Here is an 11588-nt window from a genome sequence, read left to right on the forward strand (position 1 = left end):
TGCCTAATAAAGTATGTTAGGACACTGAACTGTAATTTTTTAGGCATGTGGATTAGTGTGTGTGTAAATTGTGTATCCACTTTGATTATTTCCCTGGTCATTGGTTAGATGCTCAAGGACAATGATGCTGAATTTATATTTATAAAGTACTTTATGGTTATAGAGTGTTTTTGTGTGCATTATCTCCATGAGGTAGGAAGAATAAGTATCTTACACTGGAGGTGTCAAAACATGCTCCAAGTGGCCCATAACAATTCTGAGTGTGGCTGAACCAGATGAAAATACAAATGGGAAATATTTAACAAAATAAATAAAAATATGTATTTAATGTTAATATGTGGTTTTCTAACTCAATATGCAGCCTGCTTGGGAGCCACATATTGGGTAAGGTTTAGTGGTCCCTGTTTCTATTTGAATTTGACATCGCTATGTCATACATTTAACAGAAGATGAGACTGGTCCTCTAAACACAGACACACACACAAGCACCCACATGCATATATAATGAATTCTGGCTATCTTTGCTTTAATTTGGCAAGTAGAGCCCACATAAGCACAGGTAAAATCTCGATTTAACATTTACAAAACAATTTACATAACAGCAAAACACATATTCACAAATAACACATCAATTTATCTAAATAAGAGGCTCTCTTGTTACTTGGTTAATTTGAACCTCAATTTTTAAAATATTTAACCAATATCATTAATTTTTTAATACCCTCTGAAACTTCTAGGTAGTAAATGTTCTGAATGCTTTTGTGAAATCCTTATATAACTTTTTTTTTCTGTTAACTGAAATAATGTATAAGGCTGAGCTAATTATTTACAGGTTTGAATGGAGTTTTTATTTTCATCTTTTCATCTTTAAAAAGTAAAGCATATGTCTCACATGCTTTTAATATGTTCTCTGCTTTCTTCCAATAGACTACATTAGAAACTGTATCATTGGTAAAGGGGGAAGCTACAAGGGAACCATATCTATAACTAAGAGTGGTATCAAATGCCAGCCATGGAATTCGATGATACCACATGAGCACGGGTAAGAATAGTATGAAGAAATAATAATCTAGACATTAAAAAATTAATTTAAGAAAATAAGCCATTTAACCAGATTTTAGTATTCTTCTACCATAATGTAAATAATTAAATAAAATTAATTGAATCAGATTGTAATATGTGTGTGTATGCACACAGTTAGCAAATATGGGATATTTGGCGAAGGATAAGCCAATTTATCCTTAGAGATTTAGTGTAAAAATTTCATTGTCTTCTGTTATTTTATAATTGCTTTTATTCATATAGATATAGACTCTTTCTGATTGCATTTATTATGAAATACAGACAACTGATACAAGTTATCCCTATGAACTCATGAGGACATAGTACAATGTATATACCTTGGAGAGTTAGCTGAAACTGTATTTTTCTACTAAATTCCTTTTCTGGTTGTGCCTGTGGCCCACTGACTCCAAAGCATGCAACATCTTTCTATCTGTAAAAGTCTTTTTTTTTTTTTTAAGCAATGGGGGTTAAGTAACTTGTTCAAGGTTACACGGCCAGTTATTTCTGGGTGTGGTGCTGAGTATCTGAGCCCAGATTTGATCCAGGTCATCCGACACTGGAGCTGGTGCTCGTACTCACTGAGCCACCTGGCCACCCCTAAGCAATTGGGGCTAAGTAACTTGGTCAAGGTTAAACGGCCAGGTGTTTCTGGGTGGGTGCTAAGTGTCTGAGCCTGGGATTCGATCTCCAGGTCATCCCAACACTGGAGCCAGTGCTCTTACTCGCTGTGCTACCTGGCCGCCCCTGTAAAAGTCTTTTTTGGAAGAGAAAGAGTAATAAGAGATAGGTTTGGATTCAGAGAGGTTCAGGGAGTCTAATGAGTGAATTCTGTGGATTACTGGGAAAGTGTGTATTGTTTCCTCATTGATGCTCTCCTCAGTCATGTATGCAAGGAGGAAAAATCCCCTTCTCAGTGGAAATACTATTTGTTAATTTTTGAGGATTACACTCAGTAGTACCTTCCATTTAAAAAGGTGTGAGAATTAAGGACAGATTTATTAGATTGTGTGGTTAAAGGATGAGAACAAATCCTTAGTAACTATTAAATAGCTAATAACTCCCAAGACATGGAGAGGAAATCATATTATTTTCCAAGATTGATCTCATATATTAATTTAATTGAATGAGCAACTAGTTTACCTGCCTGAAATATAATGAAATTTGAGAATCACACTTATTTCAATATAAAATACTATCAATGTTTGATTAACAAAAATGGAAATATTAATGGTTTATCCTAGTCCCTTTCCTCCATCCTTCTGTAGTGGTAATATATTTGCACTAATCCATCCACGCTTTTGTACTACCTATGTTATACTCATTGGCCTATATTTGCAAAATATTTAACTTGGATTAGGGGGATAAACTCTGACTACAGATAAGAGCAAAGGTAACTGATGACCAACACAAGAATGGTACCCATGACCTTGATCTCATTAACATTGTACTTTATACAATTGAGTTAACTAGCTGTAAACATTTTAATACCAGAGATTTACAACTGCTTTTCTAAACAAGTAATTTTAAAGTCAAAATGACATTTGGTTTTCCCTAGAACATAGTGCTGCCCTTGAATTCAAATAAAGAGAAAATAATTTAGCTTTGTCTTCTATCAAAAATTAGCTTGGTTTCATGTTCTGCATTAGGAGGATAAAGCTACACTTAGATCCTGCCCTTACAGAAAATGATGTAAGTTTTCCATGAACAAAGGAATAACATTTGAAATTGATCCTTCCACAGTGCCAGGACATGGATTGGACCCCAATATTCTGTGATGGTGAGGCATCACAGAACTAGAGGGATGAATTTTAATAAACCTTCCTGGGAAGGTCTGTCAAATCCAATCAGCTGCTTTATCACCTAACTTTTCATTGTAATAGAAAGCCTTACTATAGAGAGACTTTCATATTTAGTTTTTGTAAGCTCTCAATACTTACACTATTTTAGGAAGAAATGACCTTCATCTGCTAGTTGTCCTTTTGGAAGGTGGTATATACAAATACTTCAAAGTAAAGTGCGTGATTCTTGGACCATACTTCAGGGGTGATGGCATAAGAAATATGCCCTTGGTTGAAGTAATGTGTTGACTCATGTGTTGACTACTTAAATTGAAATACTTTATAAATAGACTTAATGGCATCATGATGATAGATGGTCAAATGAATAGAAAAGATAAACCAGAAAAATCAGGTGACCTGGGGTCTAGTTTCTTTTCTTGCTGTTCAACATTTTCATTATTAAGGTAAATGAATTATAAAAATCATTCTTTTTTGCATCCACATAAGATACTGAGGGAAGAAAACTAAGGCTAGCATCTATTTAAAAATTTATTTTAATGTTTTAATATGTCAAATATTAAATAATAATAAATATCAAGTAATATATTAAAATATTTATTTTATTTAAAAATAAATTTGAGGATTCCATTTCAGATATTTTTTCAGCCCCCCCTCCCCCTCCCCTTAAAAGCTTTGATAGGATCAGTCAGAGGACCTGTTCAAATCCTGTTTCTATTCTTAACGACCTGTGTGAAGTCTCTTCAACTCTGACTCATTTTTCTTACCAGTAAAATAATGTATATGGACTAGATAATGTCAAGGTCCTCTCTAGGTCAAAATCTATGCCCCTATGACTCCAAGAAGGGGAGGAGAGATCCCAGTGTGCTATACAGTTCATAGCAGAAGCCTCACATATAGGAAGTGTTCCATAAATATATAATCAATGAACGAACAGATGGATGGATGGAAGAAAACACCAGAGCCAGTTAGCCTTCATCCTATATTCAGAACCTCTCTTTGTGAACAAATTGACCCCAAGATGTAATGGGGAAGGAGATGGAATAAGGATATATATAACACCAATTTGTACCTAGTATTATGCTAAGTATTTCACAAATATCATCTTATCTGATCCTCACAACAATTCTGTGAAGTATATGCTGTTATCATTCCCACTTTGCAGTTGAGGAAACTGAGGCAAATAGAAGTTAAGCAACTTTTCTCAGTGTCTGAGGCCACATTGAAATCAGGTCTTCCTGACTCCAGGATAAAAACTATATCCACTGAACCACCAAGCTGTCTACAAACATGATCAAAAACAAAGAAAAAAAAACTGAAAAGGAGCTCTGAAGTTTCACCTCAGGTTAAGCACAGGAAGCAGAAATACTACCACTTACCACAGTGCCTGGAATGTAATAGGGCTTAATGAATAACTCGATCTTATTAAGGCATAATCATAATAACTAGAATTCATATAACAATTTAAATTTTGGAAAGTCCAGTCCATAATTTTATCTCACTGTATTTTCACAATAGCCTTTGCAGTTAGGAGCTATTGCTATTTTACTTAAGAGGAAACTGTGGTAGACAGACTTTAAGTAATTTGCCCAGGAGCACATGGCTATTGTAACTGAAGTAAGATTTGAATTCGGGTCTTTCTGACAACAGATCCAGTGCTCTATCAACTATACTACCAAGCAGCCTTGACGACCAGATGCACCAGAAAGACAGAAGAGAAGTAAAAGAGAATCTTTTAATCTTGGTTTCTTGGAAAACTTTTGATATAATTTACTTTTTAAATTTTATTTTTAATTTATTGAATAAAATAAGCATTTCTACAACATAGAACAATAAAAAAGATGATTGTGCATGAAACTGCAAATCTACTATATTAAGGTCAATACTACTAATCAGCTAACTTTTCATCTCATTTTTTACATCCAGGAGAATTTGTTCTATTTCTTTTTTTCACTATGTACAACTCTCCCATCTTTCCCTCCAAATCTGCATAGATTCGGGCAGCCAGGTGGCTCAGCGAGTAAGAGTACTGGCTCCAGTGTCAGGATGACCTGGGGATTGAATCCAGGCTCCGACACTTAGCACCACACCCAGAAATAACTGGCTGTGTAACCTGGAGCAAGTTACTTAACCCTGATTGCTCATAAAAAAAAATCTACATAGATTGGGGTGGGATGATGAGATGGTACAAAAGTGCTCTTAAAATACTAATCTTTATTTATTTATTTGCTTCTATTCAGCATTGGATGGGAAGTACCTTGCTTTACCAAACCTGGTCCACAGAATGACAGTGCTGGATAAGATCTCTCAGATTAGCCTAACCCCATAATTTTACTCATAAGAAAACTGATGCTCAGAGATATTGGGCAATATTACAAGTTAGCAGCAGAGAAGACAAAGCTAGAACCTGTATAGTCAATTGCCCTATCAAAGGTGGGCACAATCCATTATTTACAGAAAGAATCACAATAATATATGGGTTCCAAAAGTCTTAGTGCAGTTTTAATCTGCTAAAGTTAAAGCTGCATTAGGACTTTTGGGACACCCTGCATTTCTTGAAATGAAAAGCTCTAATAAAGCATTTAAAATAAAAAAGCGTATACATTACTTTTTGAATACATAGCTCCAGTTCCAAAAGGAAGTATACCTACATGTAAACCCAGTTATTGCCAAGTCATTTGTTTTTGCCCTGCTTTTTAGAGATCCATACCAATAAGTCCATTTTAGAATGCAGTCTGCATGAGAAATGCGATTCTACCTTTTCTTCACTTATAATATTCATACACATATGTATATCAGTAAATGTTTGTGGAGGCTATTGTCATAATGAAAACTTGGAAGAGAGGTCAGAATGACATGGGTATGGTTCAAGTCCAGCAATGCACAATCAGAAAATGGGGAAATTCCTACCTTTTATTAATAGACTGAAATAGTTAAAGTGATGGAGTGAACTTTTAGGCAATAGCACAAAGAAATTGAAAAATAAAGCAAAACAAAACAAAAACAAATCATTTAAGATTCCAAAGTATATAGAAAATGTTAAATTGTTTTCTCACAATGGTAACAAGAAACTTCCTAGGGAAAGAAACAGTGTAGTATAGTAGATAAAGAGCCTGGCTTGGGGCCAGGAAGACACAGATTCAAGTATTCCCTCCCAACACATAATGGCTGTGTGCCTCTAGGCAAGTCCCAACTTCTCAGTGATATAGCTAGCTCCCTAAAACAAAGTCCCAGAGAAAACACCAACCTGTATTGGTAGAAGGTGTTTGCTCATTCACCATTTCTTTTTTTCCCTTTTTTTTTCTTTTTGGAGGGCAATTGGGGTTAAGTAACTTGCCCAAGGTTACACAGCTAGTTTTTTTGTGTGGGTGTTCAGTGTCTGAGGCCAGAACCGAACTCAGGTCCTCCTGACTCCAGGGCCGGGCACTTTATTCACTGCTCCACCTAGCCGCCCTCACCATTTATTTATTATAGTGAAATCAAAGGTTCAGTCCCCATCTCTCTTTGTATTCCACCCCACCTCCAAAATTCAGAAATATAGCATATAAGAACTGTGAATTATCTTTTATGTTAGTATGAAATCTGCTGGAGAATAAGAACCCTATTATAAACTATGAATCCATTAACTAAAAATCAGGGAGAGAATTTAGAATGCTAAAAAGAAACAATTCTTAGAAAACATAACTTGTGAGAAAAATATAAAAGTCTATTTTACCTGGAGAAGTGACTATATTTTGAATGTTTTGAGTTTGTCTTTTGAAGGGCATTTTTCCATCATGTAACAGGAAAACTAAAGATGCTCTTGGATCCCTTCTAATTACAGTTTTATGACCCTGTGTGTATATCAGGTATATCACCATATGTAATTTTATATATGTGTACACACACATATATGTGTATATATGTAGAAAGATATATATAATTATAATTAAAATATATTAAAAATAAAAAATTTAATTGTGAAGTACATGTATGTTTACAGCCAGTAATAATATAATACCAACAATAATAATAACTAGCACTTATATAGGGCTTTTGAGTTTACCAAGTATTTTTCATGTCTCTGATCTTCACAACAATGTTATGAAGTAGGAATTACTATTATATGCATTTTCCAGATGAAGAAACTGAAACTGAGTGAGGATAAGTGACTTATTCAGGGTCAGTGCCTGATGCATGATTCAAACTCAGGTCTTCCTGACTCCATGTCTACCAATCTATCCACTAAAGCATTTGGCTGCCATATATCCCTAATTTTGTCGGTAGAGGTAGTTTCCTCATTTGGAATTCCCTATGCCAATGAAATTGGTATTATTATTATTAATTTGAAAAGAAGAGTAATAGTCCACATGCTTATAAATGCTTAAACAGAAAGTATTTTCTGCACAACAGTCTTGTGAAATACATAGGAACATCGATTTAGAACTCAACCCTTTATTTTAACAGTGAGGAAACCAAAAAAGGTTAAAAGTTATATGTGTGTGTGTGTACATACACATATATATGTATGTTTATGTTTGGTATGTATGTATGCACACACTGATACATATAATTGGATCTCTGCAAAACTTCATTAAGTATCAAGGGATATAAATTAAAAGTGTATATGTCATAGACTCAAACTTTCTAATAAATGTAGCATGTTAGTTTGCTAGATTTACATTAACATCACTTTTTTTGTTTTTATATATTTAAAGATGATATAAGAATGTGAACTTATATAAAGATATTTTGGTAAATACTATTTTTAAAAGATAGATTTCCTACAAAGTTGGACAAGCAATTATTGGAATGAATGGCTTAGATCTTGACTCACATAGTTTCTGAAGGCATAAATTTTACTGATGACCTATTTCATGCTCTGATGCAAACTTTCACATTATAAAAGGTCATTTAGTAAGTGAGGTAATAATATATCCATTGATTTCACAACAGAGGAAAGAATGATAATCTCGTTCTTGAGTGGGCATAGAATTAAAAAATATCAGGGGATTTTATTTTTTTTTTCATTAGTAGGAAACATGTTCCTAGGTCTTACCTCAAAAAAAATCCCATTTTCATGAAACAGCATTGATAGAAACAATCATTATTAAATAAAGATATATTGAACTTTAATAATATAGTTATACTTCCTTACAGCACTGTTTAATACATTCTGTATGTTGTTCATGCGTTCTCAGTTCTAACATAGTAAAATATATATAGCTAATTTGAAAAGAAATCTAAAAATACCTATTTGTCATACATATAAGTTTGTGTTTTGCAAATGCTTCATAAGGATAATCAAAATGGAATTTTAAAATTTGCTGGCTGCACAATGTTCACCACAAAAATTTCTCTGAGGTTTCTTGCTGTCTTTCTTTCTCTCTCTTGTTCTCACTGTCTTTTCTTCCCTCTCAGTCTTTTCCTCTCTTTCTCTATCCTTGATCTCATACCTTCCTTTCTCCTCCCCAAACTGTAATGTCATTAATTCTTGTATTTCTTTTCCTCCCGTAAAGGAAAAACAAACAAACACTCTCTACTAATGGATGAATGTGCATGCATGGGGAAGATGTGTGTGTGTATGTATATATGTCTGTGTGTGTATATTACATATATATATATATATATGTGTGTATATATAATACACTCATTCTCCCCAATGCATGTGCACATATACACACATATGTGCAATACACACGTGTATATGCATACATATGTGTGTATGCACACATACATATAGTATTTATTATGTTCCAAATAATATGCTAAGTTCTGGGGACAAAAATAGAAAAATAAATTAGTCCCTGACCTCAAAGAGCCTCTATTTTTTGACAGAGCAAGAATTCTTAACCTTTTTTTTTAAATGCCTGAAGCAGTTTAGCAGACTGGTGAAGTCTATGGACCCCTTCTCAGAATAATGGGTTTTTTTTTTTTTTACCTTTTTGAGGGCAGTTGGTGTTAAGCGACTTGCCCAAGGTCACATGGCTAGTAAGTGTTAAATGTATGAGGTTGGATTTGAACTCAGGTCCTCCTGACCGCTCTATTCACTGTGCCACCTAGCTGCCCCCAGAACAATGTTTTAAAATGCATAAAAAATGTTTAGCATTACAAAGAAAATCAATCACATAATTTCTCTCTCTCTCTCTCTCTCTCTCTCTCTCTCTCTCTCTCTCTCTCTCTCTCTCTCTCTCTCTTTCTCCCTCTCTCCCCCTCTCCCTTTCTCTCTCCTTCCCCCCTTCACTAATGCCAAGTTAAGGACATTTATAATGGAAACAAAACAGGGGAGGGGTGGCTAGGGACAATCACTTATTACTGAAAGTTACAGACATTGATTCTGAGGTCAGAGGGGGTAAGACTGACCTACTCCATGCAGGAATAATTGCAGCATTGATTTAACCATGTTTATATAACTGGAGATAAGAGGATGGTGGTAAAGAGAGGCCAACAAAGGAGTTGGTAAGGCTAAGAAGGAAATGGTTGGAGAATAGGGAATGAAGTAAAATTCCATGGCAGGGGCTTTAATGAAACTAATAAACAAGGAATAGTAGTGACCAACCTGGCCCCAGGGGGAAACTCCAGAGCATGATCTCTGGTGTGGGCTTCAAGGCAGTTGGAGAGGGTATTTAGGAAAAGGCCAGGGAATAGGGAGTGAAATTGACCATCATTAATATCTACTCTTAATGAAGTTACTGCAGAACTCCAAGTTTGAATGACTTGCCCCAGAGTAACAGTCACTTATAATGAAGGAGAAACTTGAACCCAGATTTCTTGAACACATGCTTCCTTTCCATTATTCAAGACCATTATTTATGGTCCTTCTCTTACTTTCATCATTAACTAGAATCACTGACTGGTCAAAATGGGAAATCTAATGAAGTGGATGATATTCATTGACCAATTCCCTAAAGCAGAGAAAAAAATACTGATAACGTCTTTAAAAAAAGAAAACTCTTTTGCGATGATCTAAACAAAAAAAAGAACATGTTATAGAAGAACACTGGCAACTAACAGAGAAATTGGCTAATGTTTCAAAGGAGAAAAAACATTTTTGCCACATGCAATGATTAATTATTATTTTAACAATAGTAATGGTAATAATTCTCACACATATAAAGCTTTAAATTTTTTAAAAAGTATTTTCTTCACTAAAGCCCTGTGACACAAAAGTAGCCACAATCACAGATTTAGAGTTGACAGGGAGTTTAGAGTTCCTTTAGTCCAACTCCTTCATTTTACAGATGAGGAAACCAAGGTCAAGAGAAGGTCAATGACTTGCTCAAGGTCATACATCTATTAAGTGGCTCATTATACATAAACTGTCAGTATTTTAAATGTTTAACATTAAAATGATTTCTTGTACACAAAAGATTCTTGTGCAAAATGACTATTTTGTTATGATAGATTCATTTCAGATTCATTCTGTGATATATTTTATAGGACTGGACTAGTTAAGAAATAATGAATCCTCTGATTTCTAGTTCAGTGGATAAAATTTGGAATTACAAATCAATATCTTGTCATTTCTCTTTGTCTAATTTAATTTTTAATATTCCATTTCAGATCCTTCTTAAAGACCATTAGATGATTTCTTTTGAATAATGTCAGTAGGAGCTTTTAAAAAGTGTATGAATTAAAATCTATTTAATATTGGAAGGATCAGATTGATAAATCATAGTTGTTTCCTTTTATGGAAAAAGTCATTTAAGAGTGAGTTACATAATATGTGAAGATTTTTTTGAAAAAAAAAAACCCAATATAATATTATGGGGGTGAGGTTTCAAAGCTAAAAATAAAGTGAAAACCAGGTATAGTTAAAATTACCCTTGGAAATCCCTCAAGTCACCCACAATAATTTACAATACCATATTTAAAAAATATATATTTGGAAAGGAGCCGAGATCTCTTTAAAGGAAGGTAATCTATATCAGAGAATTATAAGCTCAAGTTATTATAGAAATTGAATGTGTTATAATATTTCACTAAACTCAGTTAACCTATTGATCAAGGTAGAAGAAAAAACTGATTCTTTAAGTAGAAAGTGGAAAACAGATAAATACTTAACTATCAGGAAATTACTGAAGGGAAAATACTTGAAAGAGCTTCACACATATGCTACACAGATCATAAGCACTTTACACACCTATGAGATTGGAATCCCATCCATGTAACTTTTATCACTTCTGTGCTTTACCACAAGGTAGAGAGCACTGTATAAAATCGAAACAGCATTGTAGTGGTATGCTAGCTCATAAGGAATCTAAAGAAGGCCAACTAAAACTCTCCCTGTCATTAGCTGCTCTACTCTAAGAAGAGGGCAGCTAGTTGCCAGAATGGATAGAGTGCCAGGCCTAGAGTCAAGAGCACCTGACTTCAGATCTGGTCTCTCACCCTAATTATTAGCTGTGTGACCTTGGACAAATCACTTAACCCTGTTCACCTCAGCTCCTCATCTATATGATGATCTGGAGAAGAAAATGGCAAATCACTCCATATCTTTGCCAAGAAAACCCTAAATGGGGTTACAAAGAGTTGGGCAAGACTGAAAAAAACTGAACCATAACTCTGAATTAGACAACAACAACATGAATTGGATTCAGCCCAGTAACAGCAAATACAGTTCTATCTTGAGCCTATTGAGTAAAATTTAGGATTCTGTCAGTATTATATAAAGTATTACTTCTCCCTCCTTCCTTTTCTCCTCTCTCTCTCTCTCTCTCTCTCTCTCTCTCTCTCTCTCTCTCTCTC

At 34.5% G+C, this 11588-nt stretch overlaps 1 protein-coding gene across 4 annotated transcripts in view; it reads left to right on the forward strand.

Moving 5' to 3' along the window:
- The window catches only part of LOC138175875 (hepatocyte growth factor), a 102519-nt gene that overhangs the window by 22070 nt on the left and 68861 nt on the right, over positions 1-11588 (forward strand). For all 4 annotated transcript variants that reach the window (XM_069106509.1, XM_069106508.1, XM_069106511.1 and 1 more), the window contains exon 4: positions 928-1042. In XM_069106509.1, the coding sequence (XP_068962610.1) occupies positions 928-1042 (115 nt within the window). The remainder of the gene's footprint in view (positions 1-927; positions 1043-11588) is intronic.

The sequence above is a fragment of the Petaurus breviceps genome, unplaced genomic scaffold (assembly GCF_028583685.1).
Source record: "Petaurus breviceps papuanus isolate PSGF00001 unplaced genomic scaffold, PetGlider_PUasm1.0 79, whole genome shotgun sequence".
NCBI classification, from domain to species: Eukaryota; Metazoa; Chordata; class Mammalia; order Diprotodontia; family Petauridae; genus Petaurus; species Petaurus breviceps.